General features: G+C 39.4%; 1 protein-coding gene across 1 annotated transcript in view; it reads left to right on the top strand.

Moving 5' to 3' along the window:
- Nucleotides 1–25,525, top strand: part of JAK2 (Janus kinase 2) — a 147,046-nt gene that overhangs the window by 73,036 nt on the left and 48,485 nt on the right. The window contains exons 3-7 of the mRNA XM_065406323.1: nt 13,650–13,773; nt 15,476–15,593; nt 16,151–16,296; nt 19,442–19,754; nt 22,336–22,476. Of these exons, the coding sequence (XP_065262395.1) occupies nt 13,650–13,773; nt 15,476–15,593; nt 16,151–16,296; nt 19,442–19,754; nt 22,336–22,476 (842 nt within the window). The remainder of the gene's footprint in view (nt 1–13,649; nt 13,774–15,475; nt 15,594–16,150; nt 16,297–19,441; nt 19,755–22,335; nt 22,477–25,525) is intronic.

The raw sequence follows: 25,525 nt of genomic DNA, 5'->3' as shown, positions 1-25,525 counted from the left end.
GGCAGTATTCCATCTAGGGGGTGAAAGGTCTGCCATGATTAAGATAATTTACCTGACAGGTTTGCTGTAATGATGGATTAATGTTTATGCAGAGCATTTTAAAATCTAAAATGCTATTCTTCTTGTTGAGTTAACCACAACCAGCTAACACATTTTTTAAATGTGACTGCCTTTGTCTACGCTACATGCTCAATGCTGTTTAACAACATGTTAATTAAAAGATGAGTTAACACATTTTCTAACGCACTTGATTTATGCATTGTAGACAAAGCATGATCTGCACATAGTTTTTGTACGGGTAGAACTGTGTTTGTTAGAGAGTGGGGTGTGTTACCCAAATAGTTATACTGGTACAACCACTAATGTGGTTACACTCATAGTGGTATAAAGGTTATCCCAATGTAGCTTTTTGCCCTTTCTGTATAGGAATAAACTATATTGGTATAAGCATCTTTATATGAGTATAACTGCATCCACACTATGTGGGGCTGAACTGTTTTAACGATACCTATACAATTAGAGTGGTTAAACTTTGGTGTGGAGACATAAGTCCTTAGCAGATACAGGAGAAAGCAAGGTGTTGCAAAGCAAATTATTCTAATTGCCTCTCTCACTGGCTGCAATGAGAAATGAGAGTGGAAGAATAAAACCTTGCATTTGTTACAAGGCCAATTCTTCATTGTAGCTCCAGAGTGACCCATGAGTATTTTCAACCCAAATCCATCCATACTGTTCAATGCTGGGGGATTTTTAGATATTTTAAATTCAGTTATTCAAGAAGGTGAATTAGATGAGGTGTCAATTCACCAAATGATCCTATTACTTCCTTTTAGTGGTTCAATGAATTACTTTGTACTGTCCTGCAGTTATCCAACAACTCTGACACAAGACTAGAAGAGGCCACTCTCCGGATTCATTTAGCAGCCACATTGCCTGTTTCATAAAACTTCTGCCCAAAGAACAGCCACAGTTTTGTCTCATCCGTAGTCCCTATATATATTTTTTTTTTAGGTAACAATTTTGTAGACACACTAAAGAATAATTTCTTTTAATAGGATGTTGAATTCTCTTTTCACATTGTTAGTTAGTCTGTCTGAGCCACTGTCTCCTCTTCTGATTATTTATTAATTAAATAATTGAGTATTGACAGTGTGCTCAGTGCTGTAGGAGATGCAGTTCCTGCCATGTAAAGCTTTCAGTCTCTTTACTCTTATTTTGCTTACAATGAAGATAGTTGTTTTAGCCATTATTTCAAATGCTGTTTACGTACCTGTGCCTCGGCAAATGATTTTTGTTCCAGAAGAGAGTTGTAACTGCTTCTGTAACTTCATTATTATGTGCTCAAAAAGTCCCTGCTAGGAAGAATTATATGGAAAGATATGTTTCAGACCTATATTCTGTCTTCTGTAAAGTCTTTCCACAGCAGTCCGGACTGACCCAGTTTTTGTTTACATACTGTGTATGAGATTTCATTTCTGAAGTGCAGTAATATTCTGGCACGGAACACATGGACACTTTTTTTTTTAAACCTAGAACAAAACATAAATCATTTTGGTGGGACTTGCTATGTTTACATCAATGATGTTTTCTTTGTGGGTGCTCAGTGCCCAATTGGAATTATGAAAGCTAAACTCGAAGATGTGAATTGACATGCAGAGTCATATTTGTTTCTTTGTATTTTAAGCCATCCTCTCTGTTTGCTGTTGAGTATTCCAATCTCTGCCTTGTTCTTCGCAGAGCAATGAACAGCAGATCTTGAGAGCAGCAGTTACGTGACCTTGATTGAGATTTCTCACTTTGATCAATATGCTGCCCTTATCCGTAGTGAAACATACTGTACACCAGATTGACTTTGGAGTTCTAGCTGCTGCCATTACAACTCAGGGACCCTTGCTTCATTCTTAGTGAGGGATGAATGGTGCTCAGTGAATGAGGCAGGGAACCATATATTGAACAGTAAAGAAAAAAATATATACCGAACAGCTCCTTTGTTCACTGTACATCATCCAACTTGCATAGTGAATTAGGCAGAAGTCCTCTGGGTAAAATATATACTCCTGGGGGCATTCTGCAATAAAAAAATTAAAAATCTGTGCAAAAAAATTCTGTGCACAATATTTTAAAATTCTGCAAATTTTATTTGTCAAAATAACACTACATAATCATGCCAGTTTCAATTATTTTGGTAATTTATTTAAAAATACCTGTCAGCAAGTATGTCTGTAACAATACAGACATACACACAAATTTCCCCAGGAGTAGAGAGTTAAAGAAACACCTATGATAACACAATTCCTGTTTCTCTGCCCCCTTCCTTCCCCAGAGCTCAGTCGAGGGACCAGACACCCACAACTCCTCTCTTCCCCCGCCCCCCCCCCCCGAGCCCACCTGCAGGCCCCCCCCCCAGCCAATATACCTGAACCCCTTGTCCCCAGAGCCCAACTGTGGGGGCCCCCTAGCCAAGATACCCACACGCCGTCCCCCCTTCCCCAGAGCCCAGGGATCCAGAGGGAGAAAGAGCCTGGCGCTTGGACCCAGGCTTACACAGAGTTTCCTGTATTCCCTCAGGGCACTCTGGGAACTGCAGCTGCCAGGAACCGTTTAGCTCCCTCTCTTTCTCCCCAGCAATGTCTTCTATGTGCAAGCTGGTCTCTGCTGAGTCCAGTGGCGGCTAGCAGCACTGCAGCCCATTCCTGTGAGGAAAAGGAAATTCTGCGCGCACACCATTAATTTCTGCTAAAAACTGCATTGGGCAGAATTCCCCCAGGATTAAATATAGAGGTGTGTGTCTTGTAAAATCTATGAAGTACTTTGAAGTAAAAGGTATCATATAAGTATACATTTTGTATATCAGTTCTTTCTTTTTCACCTTCCACTGATCTGTAGAATGGCTGGAGCCTGCATTTCATATATTGGTGAGAGACTGAATTTGATTGGATAGGATAGATTAATGTTGAACTCTGTAAAATGTTGTAACAGTTTGATTTATTTCTCAAATTCATAATTGGTCAAATATACTTATTGAACCATGAAGCTTCTACTCAGTTCTTTGTTTTATCCTGTGACATAACGCATTTATTACTAAATAGTGCTGGGTTATTCCTTGGGGCTTTTTAGTTTAGTTTTGGTTTTTCTTTGGTGACATTACACAGTGTTTTCCATCTCTGTATTTTCCTGTATGTCCATGACTTTCATTTCTTGAAAATCATCTGTAAGGGCTGGCAGCTCTTGCAGATTTTGCTGGCTCCAATCCAAGCAAGTGTCAGATGATTTTCCCCATTAGATTCCTCTTGTGAGTTAGACAGTTTTACTGTACGCTTTTTGTTGTAAGCCTTGTACCTGTGTGTAGGGACAGATGCTGTTCTGCAGCAGCTTCAAATCAATGAGGACTCGAGCGAATCACATTTGCTCAGCGAGTTATTGCTATTACATATAAAGAGTTGATTAACCACATCAGAAATGTAAATGAATCTGTTATTTTTGTAGCACCATATACTTTAGACTTGACGTAAAAAGGCAGATCTCCTGCCCTGAAGAGTTTAATCTAACCAGACATTTGTACAGAGGAGGGAGAGACGCCACATGCAATTTCCTCCCCACACCTTAATTTCCCCTTTTGTGCACGAATTTTCGCTTAGTTTCCTTTTAACTCTTGTGTGTTGTGCTTGATAGCCCCTACCTAATGTTTCTCTTGTTTTTTAACCTGTGCCTAACTTATTTGCTTGCTTTTATCTCTCCTATTCTGTTTGTACAAGCTTTACCTACTACTCCGGTTACCTTTCCTCCTCCTTATTTGAACCATCCCATTTCCTTTATCATTATGACTCATGCCTATGATATTTTAGCTTTCATCCCAGCCCCTTTTCCCTTGACCTCCATATAGGTATCTCAGACACCAAGCTGCAATGGCCACCCTCCATACCACCCCCATTGCTAGGTAGCAGCTCCATATTGGGAGCAAAGTTAACAAAGCACTTTTAGAAGAATCTGTTTCCTGTTTGTCAGGCTTAGTCATAAATCATGGTAATTGCAGCTCCTCAGTCTGAGAACCAGCTCATAGCTTTCCCAGGCATAAATTAAACATCAACAGGATGTGAACAGGAAATTGTCTCCTGTTCAGCAAATGAAGGTCCTTTTCCAGCTATTTCATTTAGAAAAGTCAAGATTTTTCCAGTCTGAGTATAAGCGGCTCAGACTCTTGCTGTTTGTGTTATTTAATTTTAATTAATTTTAAAATAATAATCTTAATGATGAACATTTTGGGAAAGGGACGTCTTTGTTAAAGATTCAGTACCTCTGTCCATTCCACTCAGCTGTGAGAGCTTACAGTGATCAGGCTCTGAGATATTCAGGAAGTCTTCCTGCAAAGTCAGGGAAGGCCAGAGTTGATATTGCTGATATTGCTAAAGTTTAAAAAACAAATAAAAAAACAAAACAAAAAACAAAAGCAGAAAATGTTTTTAAAAACCTTTAAGGTCTTTATACATCATAAAGAAGCAAAAAAAGGACACAAGATCAACTGGGGGGAAAAAAACACTTGGCAGGTCACATCCAAAGGTCGCCATGAAAAGTTGAGTACATCTTTGTTCCAGGAGGGTAGATTTTCAGAGGCGTAATTTTGTGCGTGTGTGTATTGGGAGTAGGGTGCATGTGAAACTTGCCTTTGAAAATCTGGCCCTAGGTTTGCACTTCACCCCCCGTCTCCCACTGTCTTTATGGTCATGGTCTTCCTTTCATAAGCCTTGATTTAACATTTAATCTCTTTTGCCACTTTTGGAAGACAGTATAATGGGCTAGATGGACCATTGGTCTGACTCAGTATGGATGTTCTTATGTCAAAGGTAATCAGAAGGCCCAATTTCTGGTGTCAGCCAAGTTTGTTAGAGATTCTCAGTATGCAAGAAACTGAGCACAGTCGCTCACAAGAGCATTCAGTTCTCAGTCTCCCAGCTTCACATAAGCTCCGACTTACCGAGTTGCTGAGGGGTGCTCGACCCATACTCCGCCCCAGACCCCACCCCTTCCTCCAAACCACCACCCCACCCCGCCTCTCCCCACCCAATCCAACCGGCCCTTACCGCTAAGCAGACACCCGAAGATGAGGCTGCCTGGGGCACACAGGCTGCGGAGCATGCCCATGGGGAAGACGGGGGGCCCCGCCGGGGCTTGAGCTCCGCCCGCCCCTCCCAACCCCAGCTTGGAGTCCAGCCGCATCCCTCTCCTGCCGGCGCCGCACACTGCTGCCCTGGTCTACGGCCCCAGCTCTAGCTCCGCCCCCACGAGGCACACTCCAGGCGCGGGGTTGGAGACTGGGGCAGCAGCATGCGGCGATGGCAGTAGAGGGACGCGGGCGGACTGGGCAGACAGACGCAAAGCCAGGGTCGGGAGCCCTAGCCTGCGGATTCGGAGGGCTCTGGTTCCAAATTGGGTGGGCCTGGTTAGATCCTAAGTGGGTGGGCTGCGGCCCACCCAGACCCACCAGTAGCTATGCCTCCACGGGCCCCCGCCTCTTTCCACCCCATCCCCCCTGCCTCCGCTTCTCCCCCACCAGCGCTGCAGAACAGCTTATTACTGGTGGGTGGGGAGGTGCTGATCAGTGGGGCCGCCGGCGGGTGGGGAGGCACTAGGAGGAGGGAGAAGCGCTGACCCATCAGCACCCACTGTTTTTTTTCCCATTGTGCTGCAGCCTTGGAGCACCCACGGAGTCGGCACCTATGCAGCTTCATCCTTGAATTCCATAGTCAATAGATTCCTGAGAAACTTTTTAACATTATTAGGCACAGCTGTGTAGCTAGACCTTTATAATTCTATAAGGTGATCAATTTAGGTGTTCAATAATTTTATCGACATACAGCAGTATTGTACTCACTTGTGAGATGTCTCTCTCTTTGAGCTGGTAGAAGATATTCTGTGAAAACTTTCTTCAATGGAAAATCGGGTTTCAACTAAACTAAAATTTTCACATCAAGTGTCTGCTTTCCATTGTTTCATTGGAAAACCAAAAACCCCAAAATGAAAACTTTAATCTATAAACTATTTTCCAGCTAGCTCTAGTTAGTATTGTAATTTACCATGAGACACTACAATAAATGACGTGTTTAGATATAGAGGGTTCCCTTCTCTAAAGCTCCCTCAAAGTTAATTTCAGTAAAATATGTATTATTGTTATTCAGTTTCACTGATTGTGTGTATTATTTCAACAAATAAAAACACGTTTTTATGTTCATTAGAAAATGTTTTTAGGTATTCAGACATGAAATTGCAGTCTTAGACAAAAGAGAAAAAAAATCACTGAATATTATTGCATTTGTTTTTTTACTCAATTATCTGAGATGATTACTAAATGCCCTGCTCCTCCTGATATTTACTGTTGTCACTTAGGCAAGGTGGGAATCATGTACAAAGGGCTTTGGGTTCCATTTTTTATGTCTAGACTGTGTACAATTGTCATTGACTCTGATGTCAGTGACGCAATTCCAGTACACCTCATGGGTGTTTTACTTTTATACTTGGCACTGCACATCTTGGCTTCCACTCTGTTTACTTTGACAGAACCTAGTGAAACATCTTGGACCAGGTCCTCTGGTATGTTGCAACAACTTTCCACCACACTAAGTTAATAATCTAGCCCTAAATTCGTCCAGTCTGTCCCAGGGAGTATCCTCCTGGTATAAAAGTGATCCTCCAGTGGGGTAGAGACAACTTAAAGGTTCTTACACCACTCACCGTCCTTGCTTCCAGTGAAGCAGAAGTTGCTGGAGGAAAGGGGATGTGGACAGGACACACACAGTGCAGGCCATACTTACAGTTGGAGGACACTCTCCTGGGAAACAGCGACTCTGAAAAAGATTTGAGAGTCGTGGTGGATAATCAGCAGAACATGAGCTCCCAGTGTGAGACACTGTGGCCAAAAGAGCTAATGAGATCCTGGGATGCAGACACGACTGGTACCTGCTGATAGTGGGGGGTGAGGGGGTGCACAATTTAAAGGTTTGCCTCCACCCCAACAGCTTGAGTCATGCCTACCCCTTCCCAGTATACTTCCCCCCCCCCCCCAGTGGCCTCTCCCTAAAGCTCCCAGTTGTTTGCAGCTCCCTCTCCCTGCTGCCCGCTCCAGGAGCTGCTGCACAGGGAGGGAACCAATCCAGAAAACCCTGGCAGAAATCTGGGAGGGGGGCATGACACCTCTGCTGGGATGCATAAACAAGGGACTCTCAAGTAGGAGTAGAGAGGTTATTTTACCTCTGCATTTGGCACTGGTGTGACTGCAGCTGGAATTCTGTGTCCAGTTCTGGTGCCCACAAGAAGGCTGTTGATAAATTGGAGAGGGCTCAGAGAAAAGCCACAAGTATGATTAAAGCAGTGGTTCTCAAACTTTTGTATTGATGACCCCATTCACACAGCAAACCTATAAGTGTGACCCCCCCCCATATAAATTAAAAACATATTTTTTATATTTAACACTATTAGGGAGGCGAAGCGGGGTTTGGGGGTGGAGGCTGACAGCTCATGACCCCCCCCCCCCCATGTAATAACCTTGCAACCCCCTGAGGGGTCATGACCCCCAGTTTGAGAATCCCTGGATTAAAGGATTAGGAAACATGCCTTATAGTGGCAGACTAAAGGAGCTCAATCTATTTAGTTTAACAAAGAGAAGGTTAAGGAGTGACTGACCATTGTCCGTATCTGCAAGGGATAATGGATTCTTTAGTCTAGCAAAGAAAGGTATAACATGATCCAATGGCTGGAAGTTGAAGCTAGACAAATTCAGACTGGAAAATAAGGTGTGAATTTTTAATAGTGAGAGTAATTAACCATTGGAACAATTTGTCAAGGTTTGTGTTGGATTCTCCGTCACTAGCAATTTTAAAATCAAGATTGGACGTTTTTCTAAATGATATCCTCTAGGCGTTATTATGGTCTGTGTTATACAGGAGGTCAGACAAGATGATCATGGAATCTATGAATCTTTGTGGTATGCCAAGCCTCAGCTATGTTTTTGGCCCCTAACTGCAGTCATCCTTAAATTCAAGGGAGTTCTTCCCATGAAATAACACATATTTTGAATTGCATGCATGTTCATCTAGACCATTTTTTTCATAAAACTCCATACAGATAAATTTTCTGTTTTTTCCTCTTTAAAACAGAAGCAAAATATAAATTTAAACTCTCACTGTTTACAAATCAAGGTGAAATAATTAATTAACTAACTAATTTTAGGATTGGGGACTTCCTTATTTGGTTTCTCTCCACATGCAGAACACTGAGGAATACAACATTGTGTGATATGATTGATGTAGAATGTCCTCAAGATAACATTCGAAGGACAGGGACAAAGAACATTTTAACCAGTTGCTTGTGTCTTTCTTCATCCTAACAAGCTATTCTAGATTTAACATGTTTTGTTTTACCTTGGCAGAACACTCCCATGAGATCATATTTATTGACCTGTTAGAATTTTAGATGACTCTGGTGGAGGAAGGCTAATTAGTACTCCTGGATTGCTTCCAGAGAGAGAGAAGGTTTTCTCTTCTTCAGGACATACTGATTTCTTAGCACTTCCACCTCCTACATACTTTGGATCCAAACATAAGCCCTCCAGCTGCCGCTACACCACTGGGATGGCTCATGTATATTAGCCACTTATGTATTTACATACATTCTTCATTTATTCAGTTTCACTGCTCTTGTAGCAAATATGTTTTAAAGTATAGTAAGCACAAATCTCTGTAAACCCTGCTTCCCCATTAATCAAATCTTCAGTTCTTGTGACTTCCAAGTTTTTTCATCATCCATGTACTGTAGTTCACTCTTAATTATTTTGCCTTAATGGGAAACATTCAACTTCATTACATATGATATATTAGTGTAAATCTTTTTCCTCCCCATGTAAGACTAGCAGCTTCAAATAGGCTCTTTCCTACTGTTCTACACATCCTTTTTTGTTGTTGTTGTTGTCCTATAACATGACATTCTTGCAGTAATAACTATAAGTACTTGTATTTGTCATAGATTGGTACATCATCTCTATGTAATGCAGTTGATTTTATGCTGTTATGTACTTGGACCACTTATATGTCATATCAAATGATCTGTGAACCTTACACTTTGTTAAACATAAAACATAACAAATGATACAAGTGATCATCCTTATTCTCTCAGCTATTTCTTTGTTTTATCTTATTTCTCTGCCAGCCATTGAACATTCCTGTCCTAGTAGAATAATTGCACCTTCCTTTTAGTTGGTGGTTGTCTCTATTTTAGCCTGTTCATCAAAGGATACTTTTGAGGAACAATTAAAAAAAAAAAAAGTGGCTTTTCTAGCCATTGTTACTAAGAATTTTCAAGCAGCAGCTAATATATTTTTGGTTTATTTTTTTTAATGTATCTTTTTTGCAAACTATTTGACCTATTGTATGTTGCAAGGCTACTAATAAACCTCAGGTATCAGAATATCGTAACTCCTCGCTTAACGTTGTAGTTATGTTCCGGAAAAATGCGACTTTAAGCGAAATGATGTTAAGCGAATCCAATTTCCCCATAAGAATTAATGTAAATGTGGGGGTTAGGTTCCAGGGAAATTTTTTTCACCAGACAAAAAACTATATTATATATAACTAACACACACACACACACACACACACACACACACACACACACTATAAGTTTTAAACAAACAATTTAATACTGTATACAGCAATGATGATTGTGAAGCTTGGGTGAGGTGGTGAAGTTAGAGGGTGGAAGAAGGTAGGATATTTTCCAGGGAATTCCTTACTGCTAAATGATGAACTAGGACTCGGCTGAGCCCTCAAGGGTTAACACATTGTTAATGTAGCCTCATACTCTGCAAGGCAGCATGAATGGAGGGAGGGGAGACAGCATGGCAGACAGACACACACACCCTGTGTGTGGGAGAGAGAGAGATGCGCATTGCCCCTTTAAGTATGCTGACACCACATTCTAAGTACGTTGCCTTTAAAAAGATCAGGAAGTTGAGACAGCAGCTGCGGCCAGCTCTCTCCGTCCTGAACCCTGTTGTATCTTCCCCCTGCTCTATATGGAGAAGGGGCAAGCGGGGGGCAGGAGTAGGGGGGAGGGGGACAACCCTGATATTAGTCTCCCCCTTCCCTGCACAGCAAGCAGGAGGCTCTGGGGAGCAGCTCCAAGGCAGAGGGCAGGAGCAGCACTTGGCAGTGGAGGGAGGGACAGCTGAACTGCCTGCAATTGGTAGCCTGCTGGGCAGCTGCTGCACCGGGAACATAGGGGAGCTGATAGGGGGGCTGCTGGTCCACCCTGGTTCCAAGCCCCCACCAGCTAGCTGCAACGGGCTGCTCTTCCTGCAAGCAGTGGACAAAGCAGGCGGCTGCTAAACAACTTTATAAGGGAGCATTGCACAACTTTAAACGAGCATGTTCCCTAATTGATCAGCAACATAACAACGAAACAATGTTAACCGGGACGACTTTAAGTGAGGAGTTACTGTACTTGTTCAAGTGTTTATCCTGAGTCAAGCTGACCCATTTAGCCTCCCGCTCAGTAAATATATCCACCTGTGGCTGGGGGAATGGACTCAAGGCCAGTGCTGGTGACATTTCCTTGGAAACCAGATGGGGCTCTGTAAAAAGATGAACCCCTTACCTCACTCCAGCACTCTCACAGTCCTTGTCAAAATAACTTGTTTGTATTTTCCTTGTATTATGCAGGCTAAAACACACAGGTTTTGGAATATGCCAGCTTTGCATAATATTACAGAATTGAATGTGATATACTTTGAATACATGCATTCTAATCTTTGTTGTGGCAGCACATCAGAACCTAACCGTAAAAGCCAGAGAACATTATCAAATTACTGTTTTAATTGCATGGCTGCAGTACAGAGTGATTTGACAATCTACATGTATTCCTTTGGCTAGTTTATTGATAGTTTCTAGTGTTTCTTTGTGGTTTCCCCTGCTCAGTTATAAGCCCTTATTGTGTTTCTTTTGGTCTGTTAATTTTTGTGTTCCCATTAAATTGCTCTGACAAATCCTGGCCTTTTTATATCTGATTAGTTATTTGAATGAGAGGGCTCCAAAACAGGAAGCAGGGAAAGGAAAATGAGAGGTAGATCCTGATCTGCTGTATTTACCCCTTTCTATCTGGAAGTGTTTTAAGTAGAGCAGGGCAGAGAGAGGCAATTCTGTTTCATGGAGGATTTTGATATTTTACAAATTGGTTTTGTTACCATTAGGAATGCAAGCCAAAACTTGAAAATTCTCTACAAGAGGGAATGAAGCCCTAGGTCGGGGATGGTCCTCCTGGTGTGCTGCTCCAGGGCCGCAGAACCTGGAAGCCAAGACTAGCCAGCAGCCTGCCAGAAAGGCGAGCTTTGCCAATGGAGCTTCACCAAAATTGAACCTCCTTCAAAGCATTGTGATTGCACCACTTTGGCAAATTCCAACAAAAGAATGTTTCGAGCAGTTCTGGTTTTAAATTGGGACTGTTGAGGATTTAAGAGCTAATGGCAGTAACTGGTTTTGTGTGTTGTGTTTTTTTTTTGTTTTTTTTGTTTTTTTTTAAGTAAAATAAAAATACTAAACACACCTAAGGTTTTGCTGGTGTGGATGCAGTTACAGACTTGGGGACTATGGCCCAAAATAAATGGGACTCTGCACAGGGATAGAGATCCTCGAGGAAGAGCAACTTGCAGGATTGGGGCCTTAGACATAGTAACTTTAAGTACTGGAGTAGTCCCCTGAAAATTACATAGTGGGACTAGTCACATGCAAATTTAGACATGCTCAAGTATCTGGCTGAATCATTGTCTTGGTGACTTTTCCCTGTTTTATGGGAAAGAGGATAGGGGAGTTTATTTTTAAGCATTTTTTTTTTCAATTTTTATCAATTTAAATTTTCACAGTTGTGGGAAATTATGGGGGGATCAAATAATTTTTAATTAAAGACATTGAGATTCAAAAATTTAAAGCTTTATAAACCATTAAAAATACAAATTTTCACATCACATGTTAAAATGTACAAAGTAAATATCCTTAAAATCAACAATTCCTACCTGTTTTTACTATTCATTCACTAGTTCATTTATAACAAGCCTAATTCAAAAATTTAAATGACTGGATTTTGACTGTAATTCTCAAGCAACCTCTTTCTAACATTGCCTATCTGTAAATTTTAGGGTGACAAGACGTCCCGATATTAGGGGCATTGTCTTATATATGCCCCTGAAAAAAAGTGTCCCTATATTTCACGCTTGCTATCTGATCACCGTAGTAAATTTCGATTATTATCAATAGAAATATTTTTTCATCGGTTTGTGTATGTACGGTGAAATCAACGTTTACCGCTACTTACCGATAAAAATATCGTATCAAGCATGTTTTTGTTTGTTAGAAAATATTTTTAGATATTCAAACAAGAAATCAGTCTTCTGGCTTCACTGCCGACTCGTGGCGCCTGTCTGTCTGTCTCTCTCTCTCTCTCTCTTTCTTTTCCCCCCTCAGGTCAGCTTCCTTTGAATGTGACTAGTCCTACAATGAGAGACTGTCCCTATGTCACAGAAGCATTTCCTTTTCGTTGTGCTCTCTTGCCCTAAGCTTCCTTCCTCTGTGTCCTCCTGAGATTATAAATCTTAGTACAATAGTATTAATACCTGGAATCCTGGAATACGTAGGAATGTGGACTTAATAGTCATGGTGATTCTCTTCATGTTGTTCTGCTTTTAATTCTTCTTTAAAGCTAATGGTGTAAAACTAGTGCATTAGTCTGTTCAATTTTTGAAAAAACACAAGAAAAAATTTAAAACAAAGTACTATTATTTATTAATCTGGTAGCACATAGAGGCCACTCTGCTAGGTACTGTACAGTCATATGGAGATGGTCTTTGACTTGAAAGCCTTATAATCTAAGGGTTTGTCTATCCAGGGAGTCATTCCAGAATAGCTATTCCTGTTTAGCTCCATGGGATTAAGCTAATTGGAGTAAGGGCTTGTCTCCACTAGAAGCGCTATATTGGCGCCCTTGCACTAACGCAGCTGTGCGGCTGTAGCGCCTTTGGTGAAGACGCTCTGTGCGACAGAAGAGAGCTCTCCTGTTGGCATAATAAATCCACCTCCACGAGAGGCCGTAGCTATGTTGGCAGGAGAAGCTCTGCCACCGACATAGCACTGTTCACACCGGCGCTTAGTTCAGTGTAATGTACGTCACTCAGGTGGGTGACTTATTCACACCCCTGAGCAACGTAAAGTTATACCAAAGTAAGTGGCAGGGTAGACCTGGCCTAATGCACATATGAAGTTAATCAGGAATAGTTAACCTGCTTTAAATTTACACCCCACCTTATTCTAGATTAATTTTCATGTGTAGACAAGCCCTAGATATAAGGTGAGAGACAACAGCAGGTGGGTACAATGGACAGACCGGGAGCATAAAGAAACAATGAGATGATACTGAGGCAGAAAACAAACTGCAGCATGCAGAAACTTGTAATGCAACTGTGACCTACCAGTGCTATAGATAATCAGTTAACAAGACTCTCAGATACTATCAGTCCACCACTTTTTACCAGGGTGTGTTTTCTTTCTACTAAAAAAAAGGGTTTTGCATAATAACGAACTTCTCAGTAAGCATTTGTTTTTCTGTTGCTTTACTAGGTATCATGCCTGTGTACCATAACATGTTTGCACTAATGAATGAAACAGAGAGAATTTGGTATCCTCCAAATCACATCTTCCACGTAGAAGAATCAACCAGGCTCAACATACTCTACCGAATAAGGTAGCATGACAACTCAGATAACACCTAAAAAAGAACTGTGATTTATTTTTCATATTAATGCAAAAAGCTAAATAACAAAGCAGTAGCAAATAATATAATGTAAAATGTAACTGAATTCTAGTCTCCATATGAACTATTAGGTACTTGATAAGAAGCATACAAAATATGTTGGATTGAGTAAATTGAATAATCAATTGTATTGTTTGTGCCTTTGTATTGGAGATAGCTATACTTGCCTCTTCAGGTTACAAAACAAAAAGGTACTGAAAGTACAGGGAGTTCCAATTATTTTTTTGTTTGTTTGTGATAAATATTCAAGTAACAAGAGCCAAATTTCTTGTTCGTGGATTTGTGTTTTTGAGTTATGATGCTAATGTAATTACTAGAAGTTCTGAAATGTAAAAAGTCCTTCAGTGGCTAAAATGCTGATTTATAGATATAATTAAGTTATCCTATCCAATTATCAGGACAGCTACAGCAGAATTTGTATCTATCCAATGAACAAAATCTCTTTTTTGAAAGTGAACTTTTTGAGCTGCGCATCTACAATTTTCCCTTCTGAAAAGGCTTTTATTTCTTTGAAATGCATACGGTAGCATGGATGTCCCTTTGGAAAATTAATTGCAAATTGAAATGCAAAATGTCCTCTTAATGGCTTGGTTTGCCCTATGCTGGTAGACTGAAATTATGTTATTGAAATTTCTGGTGTGTGCATCTGTTAGTTTGTTCCCCGTTCTATTATAAGAGTACGATAAGAATGACTACCAGACTGCACAGATGTACAGCAGAATACTCAACCATATTGCTAATTCCAATTTAAAATGTGGTTGTGGTCAGCAAAGCTACTCTGAAAATCTCACCTCTTCTTAGGGTGTTTTGTTCATTCTCCACTAATGTCGTACATACAAGGCAAAGTAAGATCAACCAGGTACAGTATCAAAAAATCAAGCAGTTTGTTTTGTTTTTTATGGTATATTATGAGCAAAAGAGATTCAGGAATCAGAATTTAAAGCTGGCAGTTTTGTTAGTGATATACACCTCTACCCCGATATAACGCTGTCCTCGGGAGCCAAAAATCTTACCGCGTTATAGGTGAAACTGTGTTATATCGAACTTGCTTTGATCCGCCAGAGCACGCAGCCCCGCCCCCCCGGAGCGCTTCTTTACCGCTTTATATCCGAATTCGTGTTATATCATGTCACGTTATATCGGAGTAGAGGTGTATTAGTTGGATTAGAATACAGCTTTCTGTTCTGCAGTTATATTAATTTTATAGTGCTGCTCCTAGTTCCAAACATTTCTTTTAGTAATCTAAGCTATGATTTAGTTACATTGGGAGCAGTTACAATGTTTGCAGCAACCACGTGTCACTTCTACACGAACCACTGTTACCTCGTTGTATTAAACTGAATTACTTGATACCCAGCGTGTTTTCTTTGGGATCGTGTAATGGTTGTTCGCTTAGGCATAGAATAATCTTGTCTTCCTTGGGCATTGTTATAATAACCCAAGTAGTTATATTTCATTGTATCGTCTCGAGGTTTTTAGAGGACTAAGGATCTTGCTACAGGGAGTCGTATAGAAAAATAAAACTTAACTTTACCAAGAGATGGTATTTAAGATGTGCGGTCTTTTTCAGCAGATATACCCTTTAATTTTGTTGATATTTGTCTAACTATACAATGTGTATGTTTCTCAACAGGTTTTATTTTCCTCACTGGTATTGTAATGGCAGTAGCAGAGCATATCGATATGGCGTTTCCCGAGGTGCAGAGAGCCCTGTCGTTGATGACCTTGTCATGTCTTATCTGTTTGCTCAGGTATGACTTTCAATTGATAGTTCATGATTGACTGTTTTTTTACCTCTTTGCCACTGCTTTTTGACACCATCATCCAAACGTAGAATGTGGATGATGTCCCACAGAAATAACCCACAAAGCTTGACTTAATTTCTCAGAGGCCAGTTTTAAATATGCAAATGAAACTCAGGGCCATATTGTTCCTCTGCAGTAGGAGAGAATGAAAACCCAGCAGATCCATGTTGTGAGGGAAGGGATGAAGAACTATGCTGCCTCCACCATATCATTCCCCTCAGCAAGCATCAGGCTCCATTTTTTGAGAAGAGCAGGCTTGGAAATATAGGACCATACCGTCCCTGAAAAGACCTTGTGGGACTTCAGCAATAAGCTGATACAAACCTTTTAAGAGCTGGGCTACCAAGGGGTGAAAAGTACCTGGGATCCAGTGTAGAGATTCACAGAGTTTTGGGTACAGAAGAATTGAGTCACAAGAATGTTCAGTAAAGAAAATGTTATAAAAGAGAGACCATGATGAGGTAAATTTTCAGTCTGATTGCTTACGCTTTTTTCTCTCTCAGTGGCGAGATGATTTTGTGCATGGATGGGTAAAGGTGCCTGTTACTCATGAAACACAGGAAGAATGCCTTGGAATGGCTGTTCTTGATATGATGAGAGTGGCCAAAGAAAAGGACCAAACTCCCCTGGCTATCTACAATTCAGTCAGGTAATCCCTTACTTCAGAACAATGTTACTTTTACATACAGTAAAAGGATGACTCATTAGTTTACTGTTTTCTCACTCTGCCTTTCTCTTTCATGTAACCCAAGTAATTAGCACCTGGACAGACACACAATTTTTGGCAACAGATTTGTTCCAGAGCAGAGATTCCCAAACGTAGAGAGATTATCTCATGACATCCTCCCCTTACCTTTGTGATCGCATGGACTACTTCCCTTTCCATTAGCAATTGAACCATGTCCTTGTGGCAACTTCAGCCATTGCTTACATAGAAAATAACATTAGGAAAGTAATTAATGTATTTTTAGCTGTTTTTTAATGACATTTAGCAGGTGGAAACAAGGAGGAATCAACACTATGTGACCAGTTCTCTGTGGACCTCTGGCAAGTGTTCTGTGGGCTGCTGGTGGTGCATGGACCATAATTTGGGAACCGCTGCTCTAGAACTTCCCATCTATCTGCAATTTTTCCACGCTTTTCAGTTTCAAAACCTTTTTCTTTTTATATCTGAAAAGTCCATGTAACTATTAACTTTATTTTCCACGACATATATTTGTCTATGCTCTTTTAATCCAAAGAATCACTTCACCTATACACAATCTTAAAATAATAGACTAAAGTGCACATGCAACTGAAGGTAAACATATGTGCAAACATATTATAATTTTGAGCTTCCAGGGTGCAGCCAGGAAGAATAAGTAATTTTTGTTTAATGTTCTTTGTTTTAACAGAGAGCTTCTAAAGTACAAAAGACTTAAATTTCACACAACCTTGCAACATTATTGAGTCCTAAAGAATGGGGTTGTCTCACTTTTGTTATGCATGTATTTGTGTCACACAGCCCTGATAGCACTCCTACTGTTTGGATGGTCACCAAGCTACTGTGTTTGAGCCTCACACACTGGGCCTATGTGCTCTTAAGCTTCCTTTGGTGTCAGAAGGCTGCAGAACTGCCCCGACACACTTTCTGGGCACAGGCTGTCTGTCGGTTATCCCTTCACAAAAATGGGACCTCGCAGTCTAGCTGCCATAGGCTCCAAGATTCCCCGGTAGCTTAAGCACACCCTTCCTGTTTTGAGCAGGGGGTTGGACTAGATGACCACCTGAGGTCTCTTCCAACCCTAATCTTCTATGATTCCTCAGCGATCTGACCTTGTGTGAGCTCTGGGTTTACAGTTACCTCTTCAGGTGTGTGTGATAATTGAACCAAACAGACACACAGGCTTTGTAAGGTATCCAAAAATGAATCACTCTTTACTTTTGCTAGCACAAGACGTAAACAGATCTAGACAAACAATAACCTGTGTATATGCATTTCCCTGCCTCATGTCCCTTACCACTCTTGAACATTCTTTGGGCTTAAGTCAGAGTCCTCTAAAGAGTCTAGGCTTTCCCTCCAAATCCTGGAGTATCTCCCTGTAGTCTGTAGCCAGTTTCCTTCTTCCTTGGCTGATCCTGCAGCTAAGCAAGTCCCCTCTGCTACAACAGTATGTCCCCTCCTGCCCAAGCTTCCTTTTCTCTCATCCTCCAACCCACCCAGTCTCTGTTGTTTTTAAAGGGTAGTATCAAAACCTTGGTTCTTTGTCCTGCTTCTGGGGAAATTCCACTCTCCAAATGCTAGACAAATTGGGCAGAACTGGTTCCATCCAGGTTACAGCTACCCGTTATTCTGCTAATGGCTAGATCTCACAATTGTCCTATTCAGAGCCAGACACACCTGCACCCCTCTTGCCTCCTCAGCATAAGAGGGATGGTGCAACAATACAGCAAAAGACAACCATAAAACAGAAGGATATAGACAGTTCATAAAATCAAACTGGAATTCCTAAGCTGTACATAGACAGATTCACTCAGTTATCAGAATTTGCTTTTACACTGTATTTTATCAATTTATACTGCTAAAGGCCCTGTTCAGGAAATTGCTTAAGCATGCTTTTAAAGTGCTGAATGGCACTTAAGTACATGTTTAAAGTTATGCACATGTTCACGTACTTTCCAGAATACATATGTGTTCCTGAATAAGGGGCCAAAGAGAACAAGTGAAAACAGATGTGCAGGAGTAAATGCTTAAAATAGTCTGGTGCCATATTTCTGAAATTGTTATGCCCTACCCCTCTTTTCTATACTAGCATCATTTTCATTATACCATATTAAGTCATTGATACTACCATATGCTACCCAGGATATCTGGAAACCATAATTTAAAGATAGCAAGGACTCTTTCATTTGCTGGGAGGAAGACCAATTACTCAAATATTTCTTTTCTCTTTAAAATGTTGACTCACTAAATGTTTTATTTGGGAGGATTTCTGAGGTAATCACCTCTTGTCTAGACAACATGTTCTCTTGCTCTCACCTTTTCTTCCACTCTGGTGAGTCTGGTTTTGAAAGTTTTTCCTTTTTTTGTGTCCATTCTTTTGTTAAACTTCTTCATATCATAACTTTTAAAACATTATATTTTCATTTTTAATCACCTTGTTAACAAGATACTACTAGAGCCAGTGCCACAAGTGGTAACTGATTAAATAAAACTTGTTTTAATATTGTCTTTAGATTTTGGCATCTTCTTTTATGTTACACAGAGAAAATGTTAACAGAGCATTAAGTTATACGAACATCAAGCACTCAAAAGTTAAGAAATCCAGCCTCCCAGTACAAGGCTTAGTTCATGATGCAGTGTAGAATTGCATTGTTGGTTATCTTTTTAAACTTGACATATGTGGTTCTGTGTCTGTATTTACAAATCTGAATGATCTAGAAAGATCAGGATTTGCTACATTGGCATAGCTATGGGAATTTATCAATGTATCCTGGCTGACTGGACTTCTCCCCAACCCCACATAATAATGACTAAATCAGAAATGTCCAGGTTTATGGAAACAGCAGTGTACTATACTTTGCAACTAGTAAATGAAAAATAGAAAATGGCTCGATAAGTGTGGTTTCATTTTCAACAACTTTTACTGAAGACTGAAATAAAGACCACAATATCTTTTAAAATCACAGTACGTAGTTCATTTGATAAAGTATTTTCATGTTGACTTTGTATTTATTTAGCATACAGAAATAATTTCCTTTTCTAGGCTTCATAGATAAACCTTGGAATTTATGTGCTAATCTTGTGTTCACAGTTACAAGATGTTTTTGCCTAAATGTGTTCGGGCAAAAATCCAAGACTACCATATTTTGACACGAAAGAGAATAAGGTACAGATTCCGCAAATTTATCCAGCAGTTTGGCCAATGCAAAGCTACTGCCAGAAACTTGAAACTTAAATATCTTATAAATCTGGAATCCCTTCAGCCTGCCTTCTATTCAGAGATTTTTGAAGTAAAAGAGCCTTGCAGAGGTGGAGAGAGTTTTGCAACCATTATAATAACTGGAAATGGTGGAATTCAGTGCTCAAGAGGGAAACATAAAGACAGTGAGCCACTGACAGAACAGGTAATCCATGTGAATATGGCGTCACTTTTATTATTTTAAGGATTTTGCAAATGGACATGGTAACAGAGTAATTTGGTCATATGTTACATGTACTGATTAATTCTAATGTAGTACTATAGAATGAATTATGACTTTGACTTAATAGTTCTATTGTGATTTCTGTATGAATGGGGTTTGACTTGAACCAAACAGCACAAGACTTTTTAAATTAGGTGGATTTTTTAATATAGATTATAAGAGAAATAACTTTTGGCTAAGCAATTAAAGTACTTAGATGACAAATGAAGAGTGCAGTTCTCTGTCATTCATGCTATTAAAACAGAATTATTATAAAAGTTGATATGAGAAAGTAACAGCTCCGCCTAATTTAAGAGTTAAAAATGTTAAATGATTCAATCATTTGTTATAATCATGCAGTTACATTTTATTCTTGATGTTATCTGGGTGTTTTTGTTTTTTTTTACATTGTTTTCCATCTGAATATTCAACAATTGAACTTAACATTATCTGATGCTAGTTGCTAGCAGGAAATGAATTACTGGTTGTCAGGAATTACCAAGTCTAGCTTTGATAAGTCCCACCTGTTCCATTGCTAATGTGTAATGTACCCAGATCAGGTCAGGAAAACTGTTATCCCAAAGACGATGTATCATTTCAGGAGTATATCTTATTTTTTGTACATAGCTTTTAAATAACAGAATATTATTGTGAAACATTTCTATAGCATTAAAATTTTACTCATCGCTTTACAGACTATAGATGAAACAACCCTTCTTCTAGTATAACCCTTCTTTATAATCTAAATAAGACTGGGTTTTTTCCATAGGGAAATTTGAAGGAGGAGTATTAAAGGTGATCTCCTTTTTTAAAATGAATAAATGACCTTACATTTTTAAATACATATACATTTCCTGATAGATAACAGACTAGATCAAAACAATAATGTGAAAAATACCTTGTAAAGCAAATTGAGGTTAACAGATAGTTTACAAGTGATCACAGGCCATTATGTAAAATGACGCTTTTATGATATGGTATTTAATCATCAGGCATATTAAAATATATAACTATATATGTGTAAATATCTTGATATTTCTTCATGTGTGCTTATTAATAACAGTGCAGACTGAGCTGAGGTTTGGATAATTGGGCCAATAGTTATCATCTGTATAACTCTGATGATTTAATGTTAAATGTTCCTACTAGACACCCTTCATATGCAAAAAGCAGCCTTCAAGAGACTGTTCTAATGATGATGTGCCTGGAGTTATTTTATAGAAAAACAGGCCTTTTAAAATCACTTTTTGTACATTAATTCATATATAAAATTTGCCCTCTTTGAGCCATGTTTTCGTAAAGCAACCTCTAACTTTGCACATGCTGAAATTTGTGTATGCAGCTGTACCATTTGTGCATGCCAATCAAGCCTTTAATAGCAAGAGTAATACATAGGATTTTTATTGTTTTTCCTCTGAAATTCTCAAAATTCTTTTCCAAGATGAATAAGCATTATTGTCCCCAGTTTACAGATGAGGAAACAAACTCTTCATGCATTTAAGTATCTTGTTTGAGTTATAGAGGAAGGCAGGGGCACATGGGAATAGAAATCATGTCACCAGACCCCCTGTCCTCTGCTCTGACCATTAGGCAACTCTGTCTAATGTAAGATGATTAACTACATTTACTTGTGGACAGTTTCTGCATTTGTACAAAGGGTTGCATGCTCAAATTTAATAGTGAGGTGAGGTTAGCTGTATCTTTGACTATTGCAGCAAACCAGCGTCACAAAACTTTACTCAACCACTTGCTTGGAGCAAGATATTATTATTTTTATTTTGGTGAAGTGGTGGTGATGCAGTGGCTGTGATAGATGGTCTTGCCAGCCCAGATTCTTATCTAGTAACTAGGCATAACTCCATTGACTTTAGTGCAGCTGAGCTGATTTACACCAGCTGAGAATCTGGCCCAGTATCTTTATGGAGAGCATGGGTGAAGACATGTTGTGCCAGTGTAACCGTGGATACACCTGCAAAAAGGTTGCAGTAAATAATAGAAACTAGAAATTCTTACTCAGATGATTATCAGACTGTTATTTTCCTTGAATTACAGAAATAACAAATAATGATGTATATTATCTAAAATGCTACAGACAACCAACAAAAAAGCCATTACCTGTATAACATTTTGACTGATGTACCATATCCATCTGGCGGAAGAACTGACTGTCTCACTTTTTCTGTCCGATATTTTAAGAATTCAGTTTGAGGTCAGAATTTAAAGAACCAAATTTTCAAAAATTCCCTGAATTGTACTCAAGTCAAAATTCACCCAAGCTTCTAGCTCCCATTGTGATTTGTGCCTTCGATTACCATGGTCAGGGATGCACAAGTGTGTGTGCATTTTTCATTGTGAAAATCAGCATCCACTTTGTGATTATTTGATCTTCAGTATTTTGAATTCATCATCATTCCTAAGGTGGTAAAAATATTTATCTAGGGTTGTCGGAATTCTCTAATTTTGAATTATACATTGAAAAACCATTTACTATGTTAGTATTAATCATAACTAACATTTATTACAGGAATTACAAACATATTGTGATTTTCCTGATATAATCGATGTCAGCATTAAGCAAGCAAACCAAGAAGGCTCCAGTGAGAGTAGAATTGTCACCAGTGAGAGTAGAATTGTCACCATTCATAAGCAGGACAGCAAGAATCTGGTATGTTTATTTTTCTTCTTGTTTGATTTACATTGATATTGGTTTGATCATGCGGTGGGAATACGGCAGTATTCACAATATTCTACTAAACCTACGATGCGGTAAACAATTACTCAGATGTTAATAAGGCAAAAGGTAAAAACTGAAGATTTTAACAGTGATCACACTATATCAGTAAATAGAGATGCTAATGTATTTGAAGCACCATAGCATAGACTGAAATTGAAACAAGGATATTTAAAACTAACACTGACACTTTATCTGCAGTTCATTCTCTAACTTCGTTGTGCCTAGCTAAATAATTATTAAACTTGTGTAATTTTAATTTAACCTAGACCCTAATCCTGCAATTCATTGTGCATGGGCGCAGCAGTCCGTCCGTGTGCGCGCACACACAACTGCAGGATTGGGATTTAAGATTAGCCTGAAGGGAAAAAGATATACAGAACTATATACATCCATCTAGACAAAAGGTACAAAACTAATAGTATAGCTGTTATTATTTAAAATATTGTGTGAGGCATACGTTTGAAAAGTGTTAGTCTGACAATGTAAACAAGTCACTTACAAATTCTCTTTACAATATATTGTGTGTGAACTAAAAAGCCACAATTGTTCATCTTTTTAATCCTAGCATTGTATTAGCAACACCATTTCCTGTATGAGATAACCTTTTGGTGTAGTGGTTTCTTTCTTGATCCACATTACTGATCTGTGTAACATCAGATTTCCTGTTTCAGTCATTTTCCTGTCTGATCAGAGATCTACAACTTGTTGGCACACAAGACAGATGTACTGCTAAAATGGTTCTTCCTTCCTGGAGAAAGTAAATCCAAAACCTGCAAAAGCATTTGAATGAGAATGAATTAATTTTCTGTTTTTAATGCTGCCTTTAAAAATGATACTGTTTTTCAGAATTATATTAGATTTGATATAATTTACTCTTCAGTAGTCACATAGAATCTACACTTGTAGATAATTAAGCTGTGTTTTTGGTAGCTAGCCAATGGGAACAAATGGTTTTTAATGTAGTCTTTTCCTGTGAAGTGCATGCGTGAGGAATATTTGTTCTTTATTACAGCACTTTCACTTTTGGATTATTAAAGAACATTCTTTTCATTACGTCTTTCATTGCTGTTTTTCAGCTTCAGTAATGAACATGTTCAACTTTTCTTTTAAGGTAGTTCAACCCCTTTTTCTTATGAAATGTGGTTGGTTGAGGACAGCGTATAATGTAGTTAAGATTCATCTGAAATGGGAGGGAAATGAAGGAACAGTCCATAGATTGGAGCACATTGACACAAAATAAGGAAAGAAGTATTTTCAATACGAGATGTCCAACTTTCCTCTTGCTGTCTTTCTAATATCTACCAGGAAGAACTGTTAATTTTCACATCTTTGGTTTCTCCTTGTTGAGCGAGGACCATATTGGGAGAGGAGTTACCTTTACAGGATTTATTTACCAGAAATTATCCCAACAAACCTGTGAAGCTCTCTCAAAAAAGAGGAATCTTGGGAAAGGCAGAGCATAGAGGGTGCATGAAAGATATGGGAATTAAAAACTTGTTGTAGTTTGAAGTTATTTATATTGATTTGAATAAAACCAAACATATGTGGTGGTTGGTTTTTCCCTCTCCTCACTCTCCCCACCTCCTTTCCTCGTCGTGACCTTTAAAAAAAATTACAGAGGTTGCTCATATGTACGTACTAAGTGGTTTGTCCTTTTGTCTTTCTATCAGGGATGTTGTATAATGTTGTTCTTCCTTTTTTATACTGATAAAGCCTTTTGTTGCGAAATAAAATTAAGTCCATATTGCATTCTGTTTTACCCATTCATTGTGCAGCATCTATAGCCCTCGTTTTCATAAATACAGCAGTTGCATCATACTACTGCAGCCTAGAAGTATGTGTGAGTTTCTGTTCAGCACAAATGCTTTATTAAAGGGCATCTCTTAAGAAAAGGTGAAAAACCAGAGTGTGTCAAGTTTTAGGCATTTAATATTAGAGCTGGTGTAATCCGATCCCAACCAAGTGAGTCTGTAGACAATCTGCTTGACATAGATTAAGGCCTTGTCTACACTACGGGGGGTGATCGATCTAAGTTACGCAACTTCAGCTATGTGAATAACATAGCTGAAGTTGACGTACTTAGATCTACTTACCACAGGGTCCACACTACGCGATGTTGACTGGAGATGCTCTCCCGTCGACTCCCCTTGCTCTTCTCATTCAGGTGGAGTACAGGAGTTGACAGGAAAGCGATCGGTGGTCAATTTAGCGGGTCTTCACTAGACCGCTAAATCGACCGCCGATGCATCGATCACCGCACGTCGAACCCCCAATAACTGTAGACAAGCCCTAAGTACAAGCTTTTCTTGTGTTAAATAAAGTTTAAGAAATCATGACCAGAGTATTTTAAAATATTTATTATACAGCAGTTTTATTGAGAATCATGTTATGTAAAGTTACGCTGTGTAGCATATTAAACAACCTTTCTTACAGCCGCATCATGTTTCACTATATGACTCTTCAAAAAACCCTTGAGATCTCAACTTCTGGTGTATAGCTCAGGTTATTCAAATAAACTACTTGAGAAAATAGCAGAAAATACACTCGCTGGCCCTATAGCCAGTGGAGAGTCTGTTTTCTCTGAGTTGAACTGAGTTGCTGGTATTGGAAACCAGACTGGGGAGGAACATACCTTGGGGTTTGAATCACCACTGCGCTATTCCAGTTTTATACCAATGCAACTCCATTGAAACCAATGGAGTTACTCTGGCATAAAATTGGATTGTGACAAACTCAGACCTAATAGCTGTAGGAGGGTGGTTGAAGGTAGGTATATCAGCTGGTTAAAGCCTCTTTCTTGTGAGCTGAAAAGAGGTTACCTCAGGTTAATTAGGGACACCTGAGCCCAGTTAAGGGCCACCGTGACCTTTAGAACCTCTTCTGGTGAGAGAGCTGGGAGTAGGGACAAGATACAAGCTGCAGAAGGGTTGGAGGATAGGTTTCTTCTAGGAGAGCTGTTCTCCTTCTCATAGGGGAAATA

This window comes from Emys orbicularis, chromosome 6, assembly GCF_028017835.1.
Source record: "Emys orbicularis isolate rEmyOrb1 chromosome 6, rEmyOrb1.hap1, whole genome shotgun sequence".
Classification (NCBI taxonomy): Eukaryota; Metazoa; Chordata; order Testudines; family Emydidae; genus Emys; species Emys orbicularis.
Note: the sequence above shows the minus strand (reverse complement) of the source record. Positions and strands in the feature narration are given on the sequence as shown.